This window comes from Pteropus vampyrus, unplaced genomic scaffold (assembly GCF_000151845.1).
Source record: "Pteropus vampyrus isolate Shadow unplaced genomic scaffold, Pvam_2.0 Scaffold2, whole genome shotgun sequence".
In the NCBI taxonomy this organism is placed as follows: domain Eukaryota; kingdom Metazoa; phylum Chordata; class Mammalia; order Chiroptera; family Pteropodidae; genus Pteropus; species Pteropus vampyrus.
The window spans coordinates 14,501,897-14,524,043 of record NW_011888783.1 but is presented as its reverse complement, the minus strand read 5'-3'; the positions used below and the strand labels follow the sequence as shown (position 1 = coordinate 14,524,043).

The following is a 22,147-nucleotide window of genomic DNA, read 5'->3' as shown; positions in this document are numbered from 1 at the left end:
CAAGGAAACGAGTTAACGCTTTGCCACTGCCGGAAATGCCTCCATTGTCCGTTAACTCAATAAAAAAAAAATTAAACGAAATAAAAAATACTGGGACCAAAACAGTTCACAAGCCAGGGAGTGTAACTCCCAGAGTCCTTGGCCCGAACCTCTATCCATTTAGAAGATCAGGGAGCCGATGCCACCATGTCTGGCCCTTGGTGTCTACGGGTCAGGCTGTGAGCTGGGCTTGTGTTCTCCCCGAGGACCAGGAAAAAGAGCAAGGCTTGCTCTTGTAAGTGTGGACAAGCACTAGGGCTGAAAACCAATCCTATTTTCCTATCAGAGGCTCCTCCAAATAAATATATTTCGCCAGAATTCTGTTTTCTGGGCTCGAGAAGCAGGGAGAATCGGAACAAAGACAGTATTTCACTCTGGGCTGGCAGGCAGCTGTTAGAGGTATTTACGGCCTTGCCGCAGTGCGGCCGCCGGGCAAGGCACCAAGGGGCACCGGAAACTGAGAAGCCCCCGAAAATTCGGAATTCTGATTTAAGTCCATTTAGGGCCACTTCTCCGGAATTGGTGTGAACAGATACCCTCTTTCTAGGAACTGGTCCCTTAGACTTGATACTTGTGCAGATTGAGGGAGAAGTGTGCTTTTTGAAGATAGGGTGGTTTTTCTTCGCCTTGATTAACTACTCAGGAGATTCCGTGTCTAGATGTGTAACTGCTCATCCAAATGACAACCTTACTTGTGTTCGTTAGCAACACGGTGATTTTGCCGAGTTCGGTGGAACATGCCTTGCAAATCAGAAAGCACGGTTGACGCTTTAATACAGGTTCCCTTGAAAAAAAGGAAAGTATGTTTCCTGCCTGCCTAAGATAGGGCATCCAAGCTTCTCTGCAGGTAGGCGCTAAAGCAGTGCGCCCCCCGCATATCCCCAAAGTGCCCGCCACGCACGCTCTCCAGGCTTCCAGCGCATGTGCAGTGAAATAGCCCAGCCTGGTGATCCAACTTGCGGAGGCATGGATGGGGGGAGGGGGCAAGTGGACTCAGAGCCGGAAGATATAACCGGATCTCTCTGCTCCTCCCTCCCTCAGAATTCACTACTCATCTTTCCTTTATTCCAGCCTTCAATCTAAATATAACTAAACATCTTGCCCTTGATACGTTATTTTCAATCATCTTGACTCACCACCCCACCCCAATTTAAATCTGCACTTCAGAAACAAGTCTGCAAATATGAGCTAGTGGCCAAATGGAAACCAAGTCTTCTTTCAGGGTGTTAAATAAATACACACACACATATTTAATACCATAAAAAATATTTTTAAATTGTGTGTGTGTGAGAGAGAGAGAGAGACAGACAGAGACAGAGAGAGATTCTCAAGGGAAGTGTATAGATTTTTTTCAGCCTGGTGCTTTTGCTTTGGGAAAAGGCCTTTCCTCTTGGCGCCTGTTCAAACCGCCAAACTTCAGGCCAATCCTTCAGCGGGATCATTCCCGGATCTTGTTACGCCAGCGCAGCACGTTCAAGGGCTCTGCGGGGGCCAGCGGCTCAGCGGAGAGCGGTCAAATAAATAAATAAATGAACGGACAAACTGGAGGGATTTTCCGCTTGGGCTCGCCTAATTAATGGGGGATGCACGCTCCTGGGCTGCGGGCCTGTTGTTTGTGCTGGAAGGAGTGCAGTGGGAGACGGCCTCAGGGCCCTCTCGACTCCTGGCCGCCGCGGGGTACACCGCAGGAAGAGCTTACAGCCTCTAGTGCGGGGACCCCTCCGCCCCAGAGAAGAAGCCCCGGCCTCGCGTTTCCGGGCCTGGCGTAGTCCCCCAGTTTAGCTGTCTGGCGCCTTGTCCAGGAGGAGGCGCTGTAGGACAAGCGTCTCGCGGTTGCGGCGGCACGAGAGTTGCCCCGGGCGCGAGCGGAGCGGGGGCGGGGAGGGGGAGAGGGGAGAACATGTGACCCTGCCTCTCCGTCTCCCCTCCCTCCACCTCGGCTGTTGAAGTGCTTTCCGCCTGGGTGGAGGGTCGGCGACGCTGCGCCCACCTCAGGGGCCGCATCCTGGGACCCGCAGCAGAGACAGCCCCCAGGCCCAGTAGCCTGAAGGCAGGTTCTGAGGTGGCGGGCCGTCTCACTTCCTCTGCCTTCCCAGAGGGGGCGCGATTTTCGCACGCTGGGCTCCTAAGAATAGGAAACTAGAGTCCCATGGTAGGGCAAGCTGCGCCCAATCCGCGGTGGTCCCAACGAGCTCCCTCGTGCTGGGCTGCTGGTCTTGCTACTTTCTCTTCCCGAAACCCCTGGCACCCAGAATGGGCAGCCTTTAAAAGCACAGCGTTTTGATCTTCCTCCAGCAGGCTGACGGGCCTCGCCCTGGATCACTTAGAGCAAAGCTTGGGTCCCAGGATTCCCTTGGGGCTCCCTCTGAGCCAAGGTGAATCCTGTTGACTTTTCGGCTTGAGAACTCCGCAGATGCCCAGCTCTACTCTTTTCCACACCAACTACACACCCTTCTTTTACCATTGCTCTCATTTCAGGCCTTTGGTGGGCTCACGGTGTTTCCTGCACCAGCGGTGGCACCCAACTTCAACTGCCTCTGACCCAACTCTTGATCCTCCATTGTCTCTTGGCAACAAAAGTCTTTTGCCTCCCTCTTTTCCCTACTTTAGGACAATGATTCTTAATGAAGCCTGTATTCAAATCTTGTGTATAATGCAGGTTCCTAGGTCTCAAGCCAGATTTCTTACTAAATCTTAATATTCTGGACCTGCATTTTATAAACACTCTCCCCTAGGAGCAATTAGAATGCAGAGTTATGTTTGAAAAATACTGGCCAAGGGTCTCTCCTGCTTCTTTTATGGTTCTTCTGTCTCCAGGGGCCAAGTTCCCTCCACCATTCAGGACTCTCCATAGTTCCTGGGGCTCCCTCCCAAATTGGGTTTTCTAATGTTACTATCCCATAGATAGAGTAATTGTTCATTTAGGGAAAGGGACATTGATCCCTTACTAACTTGGAGATTCCAAAGAGGTGAGTCGATTTAGACTGCCTTGGTTCAAATCTTTGCCACTTACCTACTGTGTGATCTTAAGTAGAGAAAACTATAGGCCTGTTTCCTCATTTGAAAAGTAGGAATAATAAGAGTACCTTAAAGTGGTGTTGTGAGGATTTTTACTTACATAGCACTACTATGTGCCAACCACTATTCTGCTTTACATACATTAACTCACTGGTTAAGTACATATAACAGTGTTTTAGCACATAATAAGCATTCAATATGTGTTTCTTACCATCAGTATCCCTTTTCTGCTCAGCAATCATGCCTAGACTTTTAGAGCTGGAAGAGACCTGGTTCACTCATCCAGTCCTTGAATTCTACAGAGAAGACAGGCTTAGGCTTGGTCACACAGGAAGTGGCAGATCCAGGAGAACATAGTTCTGTATTGGGCCTCATAGGCCCTGCTCCCTTGAGTCTCAGTGTTTAGCACTTGTCTACAGGTACACTTTAGAGCCACACCCAGGAGAAAAGTGTCCCTAACTCCTCAATGGGCAGATGTCAGGTAGGAGAGGCCTCACACCCACAGGCACATCTGTGACTCCTATAGAGGGCTTCAGGCCTTTCCAGAGAGCAGACCCCACTGTCTATCTCCTGGAGTCATCTTCACTACCACCTATTAGTAACACCTACCAGGGCAAGTACCCTCTTTTATAGCCCCAGGACAAATGTTCTCTTTTAAGTTTCTTGAAACTGGCAGCAGACTGGAAAAGCAAAAGACCAGTGGGCAACAGAAGGGGAGGTCAGGAGTGCCCCGCTCACCCTTAATCTGCTTTTGTTCCAAGATCTAGGTTCCAGGGCCATGTCTGAGCCATAGCTCCCTACGTGGGCCATAGTGATGCCAGGGTATGTCTTGGAAAGGTCTTATCCCCAAAATCTCCATAAGCCCTTCCAATTTTTTGAGATTCTTTTTATCTTTTAAAAAGAGTTATGTAAATACTACCTCAGGCTATAACCCACACACATGCACATACCCACTGCAACTGGGTTCCACCCCCTTAGCTCTGACTTCCATGACTTCTGCCTATGGTCCTTTCCTAAGAGGGCTTCTGCAGCCCTTGGCTAAGCTGCTTCTCTTGGCTTAACCAGGAGTCTACCTGGGTCAAATTTTCTCTCAAAACACAGTATCTTCCACTATTAACCATGGCAGGTGGAGTTTGGCTCATGGCATAGGGCAGCACTGTAGCCCCTTAGCGACCCCCAACTCCTGTGCCATAAAACCTCCATTCTTGGTTCTCAAAAGACTTAGATGGTCATCCCTGCCCTTCTTGGGACCACTGGAGCCTTTTCTAGCCCCTGGCCCCACTGTCAGAGATTCTGCCCCAGGGCCCATTGTTTTGGGTCTCATCTCTCACTATTGAAGTTTTCTTCTGTAGTTACCTTTCTTCCCAAGCCAGAGCTCCAATAAGTGGACTCTATTGTAGGGGATAAGGAGGGGGTGGCAGGGGTAGTGTTCCTTTTTCACTGATACAGGACAGTCCCAGGAATATGGAATCAAATTTGTCTCCTGCTTGGGACTCCCTGATCAATCCTTCTCTGACTCTACCCCTGGCCTGTGTCCCTAAGTGCCAGGCCTGGCAGTCTCCTTCATCCATCTGCCTGTGGCTTAGGGAGTTCATCCAAAGCCCCATCCACACCTATCCTCACTTTGCAGATATTTAGTTTAAGGGGAGAGCTTAACATCACTTCTGGGCAAGAAATCTTTTCAAAGTCAGGATCAGAATATTCTTTCCTGGGGCCATATAGCAGGGGCCCTTTGGGTGGGCAAAGGGCAGACCTCTACATATGGAGTGCAGCTTATGCCTCCTGAGGCTCCTTCACACTCTTCTCCTTCCCAGGAGCTGCTCTGGCTTTTGAATTTGGAGGAGCCCTAAACTTTACCTAATGGGAGCTCTCTGGGCAGGAGTTCCCATGACTGGTTCTTTCTAGCCAAATGAGGGACAGTGCCTAGAGTCTTACCAGAAACTCCTTCCATTCCTTATGGGTTTTTAAGAAGGCTTCCTTCAACCTCTCTTCCCCTACCTCCTCTTTCATGACCACTACCACCATCATTTAAAGTCCTTGGGAAACCCCAACAAATTAGCCCAAGCTAGTCTGCTGTTCCCTCTGGTCCTCAACCTTCTTACTAGACCAAGTTTGCTCTTCTCCATCTCTGCTGCCCTCTCACTCATCTACAGCAGCTTAGGACATTGAGGGCTGGGCGGCAAAGGAAGATTGTAGGAAGATGGACACTCTCCTTATGCGTCTGTTGCCTGGCTGTCCTCATATTAGGAAGTAATCGAAGACGTCTGCCTCAATGTGTCCTTTTTTCCCCCTCTCTTTACCTATGCACAGCTAGTTACTTTTCTGTTATCTAAATATACAGAGTAGGTTGTTGAATTTTATTTATTATCTTAATGTAAGTCACAGTTAAGACTGCAAGCAAGTCCTGGTCACCATCCTTTATCACCATTAATTCAAAAAAATTTTTTTTTTGTTAAGCCGGGACTAGCTAGGCACCAGGCATTATTTCAAACACCACTTCCTCAACATGGTCTTCTCTTTACCCCACCCCACTTCCATAAAAAGCTCATCACAATTGCTTAGAAAGTCATATATCCTTTGACTAATTGTTTTATTAACTTAAAAAAATAAAGCTTTTCCCACCCCTTCAAACTTTGATTACTTTTTACAGTGGTTTAACAGACTAATTTTGAAGCTGCTCACCTAGTTCTAACAGAATCAGAAATCATTTTTGAAAGGGTTGATCTTTACTCATATTTTAAAGACAGATGCTCCCAATTGTAAAAGGAAAAGATCCTAAGTTGTTATTTGGGAAGGGGAGAGAAATGAATGCCATACAATCCAGGCTAATAGCCCCTGCTTTCTAGCTAATGAAAGTCAAATCAGGAACTGGGTTTAGAAATGCACCGAGAATGGGTGGAAATTAGAATGCAAAGAGATCTTCGTAGAGAGGGATCTCTTTCTTGGGCTTGATGGGACTTGCTAATGAGAACTTTTGCAACTGTATTTGATTTAGAAATCATATGTGTGTGTGCTCTACAAATCTACACAGAACATCCATTCTTTTCATCAGAATTGTAAAAACCACATGTTTCACATTGTTTGGTGGCAATTTTGTCAGGCTATGGAAGGATGCTGGGGGTCAGTTCTTTTTGTATTTACTCCTGTTGGTGGGAGTTGGGGGTATCTTTCCCACCCCACCTCCCCCAAGCATAGAATGTCACACTCCAGTAGAGCAGTGATCAGGCCCAAGCTCCTTTTCTTGGCTTTCTCAGCATGCAAGCATGCTCCCCCTTCTTTCCTGCACTCTTAGGATTTCCCTCTGGTGGGTGTAGTGGTTCAGGAGGTGGAGAATAGGACCCACCCAGGTTTGGGCCCCTACGGTACTGCGAGCCCCAAGCTCTGTGGTTGGACCGCTGTGGGAGTGGGGACATCTGACTTCCTGGGCTTGGGTTCCTTGAGAGCCTCATTTGCTTCCTCACACCCTCTCCCCTTCACACCAGGGCTGTTTTATTGTTTTATAACCTTCTTTAGAGCTGCAGTTGCCAAAGATTCCGATGGGCTATTCTCCACTTTCTCACTTTACCAAACCCCAAGTCTTGCTGTTTTAAGCAGTTTGGTCACTTGCAAAGGCTTTCCTTTCAGATCCAAGCAAATTATAGAAACCTCCAGGCATGTGGCTACCTTTAACTTTGCTGAGCTCATCCACAACAATACAGAGCCAAGTGTTAACTCCAACTGCCACCCCCTCCTTCAAGCCCACCCAGCCTCTCCTTAACCCTTTTTCTATTGAAGCTTGAACAAAATCTCAACTTCTGGCATAAGCAGTAAAAAGTGGCCTTTGACTTTCCTCTTTATTTATTTACCACATCTAGAGCTAGGAAATGATTGAAATAAAGGAGTTGATGGTACTCACAGTGAATGCAGCCAAAGAATCATAAGACATGCCCACCAACCAGCCTTTTCCAAATAGCACTATCTCCCAACTTAAACAGACGTCTCTGAAAAGATGCTATCTGAAAAGCCCAGGGTATTGATATGAATATGTCCCCCCCCCCTTGCATCCTGGATATTTGGAACTATTTAAATGTGAAGGAACAGTTGCAGTGAACCTTTATTTAGTGAATAAAAGTTTAAAGCCAAAGGTTATTTATGGTTCTGCAGAGATGCGACCTGAGTGGCTATTTACAGGCACGTGATTCCAATAAACTTTGTTTTATGGCTTGAGAGTTGACAAGCCAAAATATAATTCCCACCATAAATTAGGTTAAGAGCATACAAGTGCAGATGCTTGGTTCCTGGAGCAGCGATAGGAAAGTGAGAGGCTCCAGCTAGCACCCGGCGCAGGAGGCAGTTCTCCCAGCTCCCCTGCCCACTAGGAGAGAAAAACCCAGTAAGTCACTTATTTTTTCCAGGACAGTTCCAGGGGTGGGAGATTTCTCTGCCTCTATTTTCCACTTGGGGTGGGGAGTAGTCTCATTGAAGTTAATTCTAATTTTAGCCTAATCCTAAATTAACAAATAGAAGGGGAATCCCGGTTTTCTCCCCTCCCTCTGGACAGAAAGTTAGGAATTGAAGGCTCCCACTTCACAAGAGGGACTCACTGTCTCTCTCCTCCCCATATGGAGCATCTATTTCAGAAGTGGAATAAGACTGGGCAATCCAGGTGTAGAGAGAGAGAGAAAGAGTGAGGACGGAGATAGTTTTTCGCCTCTGAGATTTCTCAGAGAGGACTGCCATCCTAGAATAAAACTAGAAGAGACTGAAAACTTAAAGCTGGACACCAGCCTGTGTGATGACCTCTGCATTGTAAGATTGCTTTGTGGGTTCTCCAGCAACAATGCTGACAAAATGATGTCATATCCATAGCGCTGGATAACAATCTAAAGCGTTGCCATTTACCTTTAAACCCAACGATTTTCCTCCTAGGTTATCATTTGGGTCTTCATTTCTCTTGGAATTGCTCTTTGTTCTGAATTGGAACAGAAGTGGAAAGGCAAGTCCCAGCCAAGCCTGGCCCTTCTTTGGGAAGAAGACAGATTTGAGGGGCACTAGTTTGGGGGTGGGGAATTCGAAACCATTCTGAAACTGGAAAGGGGACCTGAATTGCTCCCAACGCAAGACAGACGGGAAGCTGGGGCTGGGGATAGATGCAGAGGCTGTCCCCTCCCCAGTAGACCTGCGCCCACCCAGCCGATTCTGCAGAAGCAAATACACAAAGGCCCATTTTCTTCTCGCTTCCCGTTTTCCCACTGGGGAAACCCTGTTACAAGCTGGCTGAGTCGGGCCAAGCAACCAGTAAGGTATTGCCCACGGGTGCGTGGAGTGGGGAGGTGTTGGGGGCCATACTCCCCTACTCTGTGAGTCTGCCCTGGAGGACTACGATCTCCAGCTCCGCGGAGAATTTGGCGCAGTTCCTGGGGGCGGGCACCCGAAGCAGGGAGGTCTGGGTATTGGTGGGGTGCATGGGCCTTGTCATTTTTCTGTGTATCATCTCTCTCTGCTTTATTATCCTGTGGAATTTAAGTGACCCCGTTTTTATTGCAACAGGTCAGGACCATGAGATATCGCCTCTGTAAGTACCTTCCCGTTTCTTCCGAATCGCGAAGAGCGGTATTGATAGCTGGAGAGGTGGTGGGCTAGGGCCGCGCGCTAGGGGAGTGGGAGGGTAGAAGAACCGCCCTGCCTCCCCTGGCCTGGCAATGGGAGGGGAGCTCGCTTTGGAGGTGGAGGTTCTAAGTTGAGCTCCTGGAAAGATTTTTGGGGCCTAGTTCACAATCACCTAACTAAGGGAATGTGCTGCGGGCTCTCCTTCTTGTCTTCTTGGGCCTCCTTGGATCTTTGCGACCTTCCCAGGTCTACTCTGCTCGCACAGGTGCAGCTCCACCGCAGAGTATACTTCTCTTAAGAGCTTGCAGCTAATTAGCAGCCCGCCCTATTAAGTTGCGGCGAGTATCGCCTTGTGTAAGAACCGACCTGCCAAACACCAAGGCAACGCGATCTCCATCCGCAGGCCGACCCAGCTTAAACCCGACCCAGCCTGGCCCAACCTTCTCTTGTTTTGTTTTGTTTTTGTTTTGTTTTGTTTTTTTAATAAAAGGAAGAAAGAAAAAGAGACCAAAAAAAACCCACCACTTAACTCTGTATGGCGGGTGTGTTGAGTGGGCCCGCTTCCGGGAAGGGCAGAGAATTCTGAGCTTTAGGTGGAATTCCCTCCTAGCTCCTCCCCCGGACCCAGCCTCAGCGGTTTGGGCTTTGGGTTGGGGACACGGGCTGAGTGAGGAGGGAGAGATACAGCCCTTCTCGTTCACCTCTGCTTCGCTGTAACTGCAATTCGAGAATTTCCACACCAGAGCCACTGGTGTTGCAGGCAGATATTGCGAGGGGATTGGAAGGGATGAGGTGGAGGCATAGATTCTTGGGTTCCTGGGCTCGAAAGTTGGATCTTTCTGAGTTGCATGTGCTGCGGAGGACGGGTACATTTCTGAGGAGACCCGTGAAGTTTACAGAAAGATTATCTCATTAAGATGATGGTAATGGCGGGAGAATCATGGAAAAAACAGTGGCCCCCGCCCTCGCTGCAAAACGGAGATGGTTTTATTTTAAAGGGAGATGGAATATTCGAGGGTTGTGGGAATCAGGCATTCTCTCCCTCTGGTGAGACATCCTCTCTCCATAGTCAGAGAAGCTGGGACTTGGCTCTGGGCCAGGGGTTTTTTGTTTTTTTTTGTTTTTTTTGTTTTTTTTTTTGCCCTCCAGGCTGGACAGCCTATCTTACTCACTGGGCGCTGCGCTCCACCCCAGAAGTGGATATTTCGCCAGTGCATAGTTCTCCTCTACAAATGAGGCTGGCTCAAGTGAAACCCGCTCTTGACTCCAGGCTGGAAAATCTGGTGTCCCCAGGACCTTCCTGTCTTGCGCCCTTATTGCTGCAGCCCTGGCTCTTGGGTGCTTATCTCTGCTGAGGCTCCTCACTTGGAAACCCGCATTCAGCACCCTGTGGCCGAACACAGCACAAAAAAGAGATCAAAAGCATTTGTATGAGCAGTTGTGCGGGAGGTGAATATTTAACGCTTTCGTTCATCAATAACTCGTTGGCTTTGACCTGTCTGAACAAGTCGAGCAATAAGGTGAAATGCAGGTCACAGCGTCTAACAAATATGAAAATGTATACCCTCACCAGATCCCCACCTTGCCCAGCAGGCTCCCCCAATTTGTCTGGATTAAGCCTAGGCCCAGAGTCCCCAGGAAGGCAGGAGTGTGGGAGCACTTGGCATTAGGGGAAGTTGGGGGGAACTTTCCTAGGACAAGGGAATTGGAAATGGGGCAGCCTCAGAGCTCTTGTTAGAATTAGTGCCCAGGAAATCCCTACAAAATTGCCAAAGCACTGGAACCAAAGGATCGGGGGCGGGGGGTGGGGTGGGGGTTGAGTGTGCAAAGTGCAAAGTGGAAGCAGGCAACCAATTTTGCCAGACTTGGGGGTGGAGGGGTCTTCTTACTCCATCCCACCAAACTCAGGCTGAGGCTTGAAACTAAATTTGAATCATGAGGGGAAAATCAAATCAATCAAAAAAATGTTTAACACCTCTGGCCTAATGTCAGGGATTCAAATGACCCACTTGAGCCCTGGCATCTCTCTGCCCCTGAAATCCATCCGGGCCCTGACTGTGTCTGTGCTCTTGGTGCCTTGAACTGAGGGGGTGAGCCTTAGCATGGAGGCTCTGGGGCGGGTGCAATTCGTGAACTTTTGTACTCTTGTGTGCTGCTGTCGACAAAGCAAAAATAATGAAACTTTGTGATATGTTTGTAAATGATTTCGAATGACCCTTCGCCCTGCCCTTCACCATTAGTGCGCCAGCCCCAGCCCAGGGCGGCTCGATGCCTGCAAGCAGCGCCTGCTTCTGCCTCAGGGGTCTGTCGCAGCAGCAGCAGCAGCAGCAGCAGCAGCAGCGGGACGAAGAGGCCAGCCGAGCTCAGAGCCCAGGAAGGTAAATGCTCGGACTTCTTAGAGAACTAGCTTTGTCAGCCAACCTGACTTGCCCCGGCAGTGGGAAAAAATGATAGACTGAAGATACTCCTTTCTTGCCTTTTTCTTCTGCCACTGAGGGCATTTGCTCCTTTCTGGAAAATACCGTTTGATGGGTTGGGGGTATTTGGATTCGGAGAAGGGGTAATAAAAGTGGTATATCTGGGATGGATTATTTTTTCTTCTCATCTCTTTTTTCTTTTTTAAGAAGACTGTCCTGGCTTCTTGGCTGCTGGATAACCCTGGCCTTGGTACAAGGATGGGGAATTCGTTGCTGCAAATTGCCACTAAGCCCTTCAGGTTACCTGAAACGTCTCTGAAAATGCGAATGGCTTTGTTAGGCTGATGGCAGCTCCGAGAAAGAGGCCAGGGCTGGCAGCCGTCTGGGTACCTGATTTGGGTGGAACCAGGAAGTAGTAACGTTGTCTATATATACCCTGTAGAACCGAATTTGTGTGGTATCCACATAGTCACAGATTCGATTCTAGGGGAATATATGGTCGATGCAAAAACTTCACGTTTCTTCGAAATAGCCTGAGTCGGAAGGAGAGGCCAGAAGCAGCTGGGGCGGGTCAGTCGCCTCTTTCTGCTTTATTATCTTGGACTCCAGGAAGATCGACTAAGCCTGATGACACAGAACACCCTTTTCCTGGAGGAGCTTCTTCACTTTTAAACAGAGGCTCTTGTGTAAAACCCTAATTGGTTGCACGAATTCAGGTTGCAGGCAAGGGCTAGGTTTTAGGGGACTGGTGAGTAAGGTGGGAGACCAGGTAGCCCCAGCTCTGCCCTCTAGGAGCATAAGGTCAGAGGCTACCCAGTGAGAGAGCTCACTGGCCATTGACTGCCATGTGGGAAGAAGGCGAACTGAGAAGGAGTGCAGGAACCTTTGGGGCCCATTTGGGTGAGGTGGGGTGCCCTTATTACCTTCCTTGCTCACTCCTCAGCTGCACAGGCTGGGGCAGCAGGGCCTTTTGCCATACCTGCAAGGCCCGGCTTTGTCTAGAAACACCCAGCTTGGGTACTTGCAGAAAGCTCGGTGGTTACTCATTGCCTAAATTGATTCAGGCCAGCCAGATTGTACTAACTTTTGGGTGACCCTGAGAAGACAAAGCCTGGACTCAGCCTTTGTATGGCAGTCCCTGTTCCCGCGGTCTGGGCTGGTGGGAGCCCTGCCTGCCTGGGATACTCTGCCCAACTCAGAAGCTGCCTTGCCCACCTGCCTTTTGGTGCCTACACCCCAACAGATATGGGGATTCATTACCCCTTGAACTGTACCCATTTTGGGGGGCTGCTTTCAGGCAGAGTGAGTGGAGAGGGCACTGGAGACTAGCAAAGTCAGTGGCAGACAAAAACTGGGACTTCAGGGAATGAGGGTGCTGGGGATTAGAACTACATTAACATCTGGTGGGTGCCCTCAAATGTGCCACAGCGAGTCACTTGATTACATGTATGTTATTTAGTTAAATTTGTGAAAATTATGAGATGCTCACCAACCCGGTGATAAACTCGCTCCCTCCCTATTGGCTGGCGTGGTCACATGGCCGCCAACTTTATTCAGTTGACAGCAAGTAGGAGGGCCCTATGGAAGGAGAAAAAAAGACAACACGAGAAAAATTAGTATTTTCTACCTTCTGAAATTAATGGCCATGAGTTCGTATATGGTGAACTCCAAGTATGTGGACCCCAAGTTCCCTCCGTGTGAGGAATATTTGCAAGGTGGCTACCTAGGCGAGCAGGGCGCAGACTACTACAGCGGCAGTGCACAGGGTGCCGACTTCCAGCCCCCGGGGCTCTACCCACGGCCAGACTTCGGTGAGCAGACCTTCGGAGGCGGCGGCCCTGGGCCAGGCTCGGCGCTGCCCACTCGGGGTCACGGGCAAGAACCCAGCGGCCACTACGGTGCCCCGGGAGAGCCGTGCCCGGCGCCCCCGGCGCCCCCACCCGCACCCCTGTCCAGTGCCCGGGCCTGCAGCCATCCGGGCGGCCCCAAGCAGCCGTCCCCCGGAACGGCACTCAAGCAGCCGGCTGTGGTCTACCCATGGATGAAGAAGGTGCACGTGAATTCGGGTAAGGCTCAGGCCCACCGACCTGGACCCCCCGGAAGAGGGTGCGAGTGGGTGGGGGCATGTGGGGCTTCAGTGGCGCCAGAATTACTCTCTCCATAAATTTTTATAGCTGAAGGAGTAGGCCGGGACCATGTGGCAGGCTGCTTGTCTGTGGGCGAAAAAGGGGGTGGAGATGGGAGTGGGGTGGGGGAGGACTCCATTTTCAGAGCACAGGGAACACCATGGAGTAGAGGGGCTTTCCAAAATGCTTGAAATTCTGGAGCCTGCGGTGGGCTGGAGAGATGGGAACATAGATAAAAATCCCCACTTGTGAGTGTGGGGCAGTGGGTGGGTGTGGGGTGGTAGGAGTGAGCGTGTGCGAGGGGGAGACAGGATAGGCGGGAGGGAGAGCGGGCTTGGAGCTCGGGGAGGGTCCTGGGCCTCCAGGCGAGCCAGGAAGTGAGCGCGCTGTGACTAGGGGCCTAACGAGTGGCCGGGCGCTGACCTGACTATGCTGTCTGTTTTGTCTCCCAGTGAACCCCAACTACACCGGTGGGGAGCCTAAGCGGTCCCGAACGGCCTACACCCGGCAGCAAGTACTAGAACTGGAAAAGGAATTTCATTTTAATAGGTATCTAACACGGCGCCGTCGGATTGAAATCGCTCATACTCTGTGTCTGTCTGAGCGCCAGATCAAGATCTGGTTCCAGAACCGGAGGATGAAGTGGAAAAAAGACCACAAGCTGCCCAACACCAAAGGCAGGTCCTCCTCATCCTCGTCGTCGTCCTCCTGCTCCTCCTCTGCTGCCCCAGGCCAACATTTGCAGCCTCTAACCAAGGACCACCACACGGACCTGACGACCTTATAGAAGTGGGGACTCTGGGCCCATCCCTCCCTGCGCTCCTGGCTGAGCCGAAGCTGCGGGGGCAGGCCGTGCCTGCTGTCACCTTGCTGGGCTCTAAGGTACTGTGGGGTGGACCTGGGACATGCAGGCCGCCCTCGGACTAGGTTAGCATCCTGACCGAGGGCAGCCCCCTCCCTGGAGCAGGACGGGGGTGGGAGGGGGGCGGGGTTCTCTCTCTAAGTATATTATCATATGGCAGGAGCTGCTGAAACATAAAACCTTGGCAAGTCATTAAACTCATGAAAATCTCCGCTGTTGGATTTTGAATTTGCAAATGAAGGTTGAATGCTTTATCCCAGTGTGAATTTGAACATCCTCCCCCACCCCACCCCTCCAGGGATCTTTGTGGTTTAATAATTTGGGGGAATTGAGGCAAAAAGTTGGCCACCCCTGTACTAGGTGCTTTCATGGAAGCAGGAGAGCTGGGCCAGGATTTCTGAACTTTCTGGGTTATCTATATCATTTCTAGTGTGAAATATATATTTTGCTCCCAGTGGCCCCATGCCCAAAGAAATGAATCTAAGAAGGAAGTGGAAATGGCTTATTTTATGTTTAGATTATATTTGCTTAAGTATTTATGTATTGGGGAATGGGATAAAGAAATAACTGACATCTTAATACCCAATACTTTAAGATAGTGAAAGGGGCTGAGTTTCAGGGAGCAGAATCTGAGATGTGTGGACATACTTCTGACTTTAATCGGCATTTTGAACTCCACCCCCTCCCCACTCCCTGGAAATGTGCGTAGGGGGCCCTTAACCCTTCTAGGGGGAAGCAAAGGGTCTACTCAGAGTTTAGTTCTTGAAAATATATTTTCACGTGTGCTTTTTTCAGTGCTGTGCTTACAACCAGTTCTGGGTGATTAAAGGAAAGGGAAAAAAGAAAGAAACAAATGGTTCAACATTTTCCTTCTGGAGAAAGAAAACAAAACCTCTATGTTCTGAGTCATTAGATATTGACTAAATTTTCTGTTTCTACTGGATTCCAAGGGCCCAAATACACCATATAGCAATATTTTATAGGAATTGGTGTATGGCCTGTATTGGAAGAGGGAATGTACAGTGGGGAGAAAGTGGGAAGGTTAGAAAGTCTTGCTTTAAAAAAGAAAAAAAAACTAATTGAATCTAGAAGTCCACAAAAGTTGGTTTTAGGATTTTCCCCCTGAAGTTTTTATTTTAAACAAATCTAAAGAAGTTTTTCTCAACCTATTAATTAGAAGCAGAAATTGTAAAAGTATAAAAGTTTTCAGGCCTTTTTCCTTGCCTTGAGAATAATGGTTTAGAGCAATCATTCTCAAACAACAGGAGAGATGTTCTTTAGTTATTTTTCTTATGTTTTGCCTGGGAAGGGTTCAAAGCTCATTTTTCTAAAATTCTGACCCTTAGAGATAAGGAAGAAAGAATCAAAGGTAATGACCAGAGTTCATATACCCAAATGCAACAAGGCATTGGAAGTATAAACCCCAAAGCCTCAGGCTCCAAAAAGAAACCCCTGGTTGTAGTTATGGAAAAGTGACAAAAGAGGGGAGGAAGAAAGGATGAGCTTGAAAGGAAGACTCAGAATTGGGGTTATGTGTTGTTGTTTTTTTTTTTCAGTGCTTCAGAACATGTTAGAAGATTTGAGTGGTAATTTAAAAAATATATTTAAGTGGAGGGGAAAAAAAGACTTTCTCTGCAGGCATGTTCTTTGGTTCAGTGTCTCCTGAGAGCTGAGGGCAGGTATTCACTGGAGTCGCAAGGCTGAAATTCCACTTCTCTAAAGTATCTTCCAAGCCTTGGTCTTTTGTATTAGACCCTGGGGATAGCTCTTTGTTCCTCCTTGGGGTGAGCCTGGCTCTCAGACTTGCACATGGCAATACTTGAATATCGGCACGTCGGGATATTAAAGATGGATATTCCCGCATTATTCACATCATTGTTTCTATGACAAAAAGCACAGAGTTCATACATAGTCAAGATGTCTCTTTTCTGACGCCCTCACGTTGAGAAGCTGAAAAGGTATTTTACTGAAGTTCGGCTAATTTACAGAATCAGGTTCATCCAGAGGACAAATTTTCTATTCGATTAGCTGTATTTCAGCCGGGAGGACTGACCTCTAAACCCTTAACCTTTTGGACTCTAACTACCCTTTTTTCCCCCCTAACGTGGAGAACAGTCTTTGGATGTAGCAGCTGAAAAGAGCCGCTATCCTTAGGCAAGTTGGAAAGTTGCTAAAATTCTTTCCTAAAACCCCAATCTGTAAATACATTGAATTTCTCCTTGGGAAGGGGAAAAGGTACATATTTTCACAACATCCAATAACATGTATTATAGAGATTATTATATAAATTTCCCCCCTTACCAGAAATTCAGGTTAGTCACCTCAGCTTCAGACCAAATGCCAAAACTACTTAACTGCCTTCGCTCCTGCCCCCAAAAGAAAGCCAAGAGGAATGTTTTGATGAAGAAAATCCAAGCTCCTTCTCAAACATAGACCCACAATTTAGGAAAGTAACTTAATTAAAGAAACAACTTCTTTGTTTATAAGCCTCAGCCCTCCATCTCAGCTTCTAGGGATTGTCTTTTGAAATGTTAATGCAGCCTGGATGGCCCAGAGGGCAGCCCTCAACTCTGAGGTCCCAATTGGACCCCGGCCTCCATTTGGGCCCACAGGAGAGAGAGAGAGGGAAGAAACAGAGCCCCCTAACCACCTAGGGCAGGGACGGAAATGAGTTTCCATCTGGGAACATGCTCTGGAGAAAGCTAGATGTGAAAAGGTTTAGTGCCCATTTGCTTTTATTTGTTTCCAGTTTGTTCTCCCAAATATGAGCCAGAAGTGTTTGTTTGGTTGTTTTTTTGTTTTTTTGTTTTTTAAAAGCTGTGTTGGGGTTGTGACTAGGGGTGGGAGTGAAGTGTTTGCTGAGGATTCTGCTCCTCAGACTCCCATCTCACGTCCATTGCAGCCTTTTGTTGGGTGATGACATTGTCAGTCAGCTTATGGTGTCTGTTCACACAAGCTGCTTTTTAAATAGAATTGACCAATGTTCTGCTGCCACTGATTAAAGTATTATTTATACTAATTGTTGCCTGTAGTTTTGATGTAATACACTGATCTATATTTGGAATAATAAAAGGTATAGCGAAATCTCCCTCCTGTTTGGTGCCTCCACAGAAGCATTGTTCATTAAGCCTTATGAATGCTAACATTCAATATTAACAGTTTAAAAAACTAAGTTTTCTTTATTTTCTGCAATGTGCCTGGAGTATGAAGGTTAAACTGTGAAAGGCTTAGCAATTCTATTATCCTCTCCCCCATACATATACACTTCCTATTTGGACACCATATTTTTGTGAGCATTGGGAAGCCTGGAGTCAGATTCAGGTTGCTGGGTGGTGGACATTATTTTTGAAAGGAAAATAAGTTTCTGGGCTAAGAGGGGGCTCCAGGTTGACTTTCTGCGTGGCTCCAGTCAGCCCCAGACCCCTTCAGTCTCTTTTTATGGTGTGGTGGGTGAGAGGCCTACCCCCCCACCCCCACCCCCCAACTCTAGGAGTGAATGTTTGGTGCTGGGTTCTGAGCCGAGCTGGGACTGGCTAGTGGCTGCTCGGACCTGACCCCTCTGGCTTTTTTCTACTTTTCCGGTGCTACTCAGCCCCACTGGGGCCTCCAGCACCTGCCCCTCCTTCCCCCAGCGTCCCCTCCGCCTTCAAGACAATAAACACTCCCCACTATAATAAGTGGCGTGCGCTATTTTCATTGTGAGGGCCTTTTCACGTCTTGGCCTCTCTTGAAGATGAGCCAAGACAGGAGTCCCAAAGTAGACGGGGATGGGGGGCTTGCTCACGACAGGAAATGAGCAGAATGCGTAAAATCAGACATGTGTCTTTAATATATGGAAGGGCTCGCCTCAGACGCGTGGACATGTGTATTTATAAGTGCGCAGACAGAAGTTTAAATATTCAGACACATTTTATGATTGTGCTCTGCCTGTCTTCTGGCTAATGGCTCCTCCTGTGCCCACCAATACATCAATACGGCTGTGTGTATTGAATCACGGGCAGGGATGAGGAGGCAGCGAGTCCATAGCCGAGCCCGCTTGAGTACAGTACAGTAAATCGCGCCCCTCGGCAGCCAGACAGCGCTTCCCGCCCGCCCGCCATGTTGGGGAGCCCTCCCTGCCCCCCGCGCTGGGCTGGGCGGCCGGGGCTCGCCAGCAGCCGGGGGAGGGCCTTTCATAACCCGGAGAATTTTCAAAGTGCGAGGAAGATGATAAGAATAGATTTCTACAAGTCCCGACCACGTGATTGGCGAAATAATTAATTCAGCACGTCCCTTAAGAAACACGGAGTCGTCATTAATCTGCCACGCAAAGGGCTCTCTCCGACTTGGAAAGTGCAGGGATCCCAAGAATATCACCCACCCAGGGGGGCGGCGCGGCGCCCCCCAGCCTCCACCCCTGGCCCCGCTGCAGGCGCGGGAGCGCGGCTGGCAGGTAAATATTTTGGCGACTTTTATTTATTCAGATTTAAATCCTTAATGAACTTAGCTGTCAGGGCTGCTGACAAATAGTCCCCTTTGCTTCCTGATTTGGAACCGCGCGCCGGCGAGAAGTTGTTAGTGGCTTGGATGGTGACCTTTGGTTCAGCAAAGCTTTGCACTTATGAAAAATTACTGAGAGCGGCCGTGTGTGTGTGTGTGTGTGTGTGTGTGTGTGTGTGTGTGTGTGTGTGTGTGAGAAAGAGACAGAGAGACAGAGAGACAGAGACAGAGAGAGAGAGAGACATGAACAAGGGGGCGAGGGGCGAGGGTGCGCGCGGGCTGCTCGGAGACAACAGTTGTAAAAACTGCCCGGCTGGGGGACGCGCCTGGCGCACGCGGGCCGAGGTTGCCCGGTCGCCTGTGTCTACCGGGAACAATGGTCGCTGTCACGGCATCTGCCGCCTATTCTTAAACCGGTGAGAAAGGCCCCAGCCCTCTTTTCAAGTGAGGGTCGTAAATTTTTCTTTGCGTCATAATAGAAGGCTATAAAATCGAGTTGAAATTTTACCCCAGGCAGGTTTTGACCAACAGATAATGATTTCCGAGTTGCTTCTCCCACTCTCCTCTCTCCCCACCCAAGCTCTGCCTCTTTTGTCAGCCCAGTAAAGAGTTTTTCCTTTTCCCCCTTTATTTCTATATTTTTAATTTTGGAGGAAACTCTAAAATAAAGGTGGCGGAAGAAGTAAGTCCTTCTCGCCGGAGTGGGAGACCCTGGAGCGAGCAGAAGCTTAGGAGAAGGTACAAGCGGGAGAGGCCAGGGCGAGATGCAAAGACTGTCTCTCTGGCTTGCTCCCATTTCAACCTTTTTTCTCCCACACTCCGAGGGGCTTGGAGGTCCCAGAGCCACTCCTCTTCCACCCGACTCCATCCCCAGTTTGGGCTGGGGGCAGCAGCGGGCATTCTCCATTAGTGCGCAACTTTGGCATCCCGGGGAGGAGAGCCTCCATTCACATCCTTTCCTTACGTTGGCTTTGTGGATGATTCCACGAGATGAGGCTGTTGTGTGCGTTTCCTGGTAGTTTTGGGATTGTGTGTGTTTTGATTTCTTTTTTAGTGTGTGTATATTTCCCCGTCAGATAGAGACAAAGTTTCCTCCGTTATGAATTATACATTCAAACAATAACACATTAATTCAATTATTCAAAGATGACAAATGTTTATGTGCTTTGCAAGTGACTCCGGCATAGATTCTAGGCGCTTTCTTTGAGCTGCTTGCATTTTTCTCAATGAGAATTGGCTCCCCTCCTATCCCACCCCAACCCCACCCACCCACCCCAACCCACCTGGACATCCCCTCCCTCCCTTAGGCCCAGAGAGGAACCCACAACAAGTCTCCCCAGCCCTGCTGGCAGCCCGGCAGCCAACAAGCTCCCAAGGCCTGGGCTTAGCGGGCACTGGCCCGGGCTATTTTATCAGTGTGACAATTGCCCGGGTTGGTGTGATAAATCATTGTAAGTAATTCCTGAAAGGGTGCGAGGCTGTTGGGGGCCGGACGAGGACTGTAAATCTTTCCGGTTTATTGCTCTATGAACATATGCTCCGATTGAAGAAGGCTTAGATCCTTTCCTGGAGACAAATTCCCGCAAAGTGGCCCCCCTCTTTGGCTGGAGATTAACACTTGCTGAGGGCGAGATGCTTGCCCTCTAGAAAGAGTCTAGGGGACAGGGTCCTCCGGGCAGGGGTGGAATGGGGGCACCCATGATCTAGCTCCAAAAGGCTTCCCCAGTGGGCCGTCAGCCACTGTCTGGCCAGGTGAACAAAAGGAGGGGCTCACTGACAGGTCTGGGGTCTCGAACCTGTGACCTGCCCTCTGGGACTTTTCTGGCCTCCAGAATGAGGATGCAGAGGACCTTATCCCCTTCTCTCCGGCTCTTCTGCAGCTGCAGGGCACATTCTCCTTTGCCTGTTGGAGATCTTGCAAGCCGCAACAGGGAATCCGTGCCCATTGCCGCTTAGGAGCAGAGCTGGACATGAAAGCGAGACTTCGGGGGATGGGATGGAGAGCTCTCCCCTCCCCCAGGCATGGTGTGGGATTCTAGGGTGCAGGCCGGGCTGGGGGAAGTCATGGGGGCTTGCTGGAAGCCAGGAGCTGGAGGTCAGACGCTGGCCCCCGGTCTGCAGGCAGCCCGGAGCTTAACTCTTCTGACCATATGCAGAATTCTCACCATAAATTTCACCCGACCACTCAGGAGAGTGCTGGGAACCTGGACTGGTTTAATATTTATAAAACAGAAGCTCCCTCGTGTCCCAGATAAGCCCGGCCAGGACTGATCCCGCAGACCCCCTTGCCTTCTTGGAGATGCCGCAGGAAGCGGGAAGGCACAGCCTGGTTATTGCCAGGCCTGCGGGATCCGCGGGCCCTTCTCAGATCCGGAGGTGCACAGGTCAAGGCAAACAGCGGTTCCGCAACTCGGCTGCGCCAGGCCGCTCAGGACCCGGATGGAGTGAACAAGATGCAGAGAGGGGAGATCTCCCGGTCCTGGCCAGCTGCTTATGCGCCTGTTTTTGCTCTCAAAAGTGGCGGCTTGTCTGCCGCATCGACGGAACGAGCCAAGGCCCCAAGCAGTGGTGATGTGGTGGTGGTGGAGTTTCCCGGGGTGACCAGCCTGGTTTGTGAGCTGCAGGCTTCCACTTTAGGGAGGGAGTCTGCGCTGTTCTACAGCGTAATCGCCTCGTCTGGGAAGGGAGAGATTAGTGGGTCCGCCTAGGAGGAGCCTTCCTGGGTTTCTGTGGATGCAGGGAACTGGGCACAGCCAGGGAGCTAAGGGAACCCTGAGCCTCTGATGATCCACAGCTTCCTTCAGAGACGCCTCCAAGACAGGCAGCTTCTAAAATTTCCAGTCCTGGAACCAGTCTGGTGGAAGGCCAAGCCAGGGTCAGAGGTCATTGGGGGAGAGACTGTCAGCATCCCCAATCCACTGATGGCCGGCAGGCTGGGGCTGGGTCAGTCCCCAGCAGCGAGATGGGGTTTTTCTTTATTTCTAAAACTACCCATGTCTGTCCCTGGGAAGGTGAACGGATCCCATGCCTCCTGCCCCTCCTCCCAGCCCCTAGGCCTGGCTGCTCTCTGGGGCTCGATGGTGTGAAAGTTTCAGCCTCAATCAGTACAATCTTCCCTCGGGGTCACGTGAACAAATATGCTTGCATTTGAAGGCAGCGTCTGTATTTCTCGACTATGAGGGTGTTTCCGGGGCTCTCTCCAAATCCAGAAAGGACCACATTCCGAAAGCACAACAAATCTCGAGCTCTGGGGGACCTGGGAGGGCTGGGCAGGAACCCAGGAGTGGGTGGGGGCTCGGGTGGCCGCCGCTCTGGGCCTGGGAGCCCACAGGCGGGCGGGTGGACCGACAGGCACGCAGCACAGGCGAAGCCATCTCGGGGACTACGAACTCATTCCTCCTGCGTTTATTGGTAGTTGAACCTCAGCCTTGTTCCGTTCTACCGGGAATTCCGTGTGCTCGGGTATATGGTTGCATCTGCGAGCGCACAAGACCAGGGTTGGGACAGTGTTGTCTGCAGACAAAGGGGGAAGGCTAGCTCTGCCCCCCACTGGCGCCCACTCTGAGGCCGAGGACACCAGGTTTATGATAAATTGGGATCCAGGTAAGCAATTGCAT

At 49.9% G+C, this 22,147-nt stretch overlaps 1 protein-coding gene across 8 annotated transcripts in view; it reads left to right on the top strand.

The window, feature by feature from the left end:
* Positions 1 to 22,147, top strand: part of HOXD4 (homeobox D4) — a 28,936-nt gene that overhangs the window by 1,915 nt on the left and 4,874 nt on the right. The window contains exons 1-5 of one of the 8 annotated variants that reach the window (XM_023529313.1): positions 7,722 to 8,611; positions 9,796 to 10,095; positions 10,887 to 11,024; positions 11,274 to 13,129; positions 13,642 to 14,262. In XM_023529313.1, the coding sequence (XP_023385081.1) occupies positions 12,703 to 13,129; positions 13,642 to 13,976 (762 nt within the window). In that variant the 5' untranslated portion in view covers positions 7,722 to 8,611; positions 9,796 to 10,095; positions 10,887 to 11,024; positions 11,274 to 12,702 and the 3' untranslated portion in view covers positions 13,977 to 14,262. Of the gene's footprint in view, positions 1 to 7,721; positions 8,612 to 9,795; positions 10,096 to 10,886; positions 13,130 to 13,641; positions 14,263 to 22,147 lie in introns of those variants that run through there. The other 7 variants (XM_023529304.1, XM_023529300.1, XM_023529330.1 and 4 more) reach the window with 7 other exon arrangements.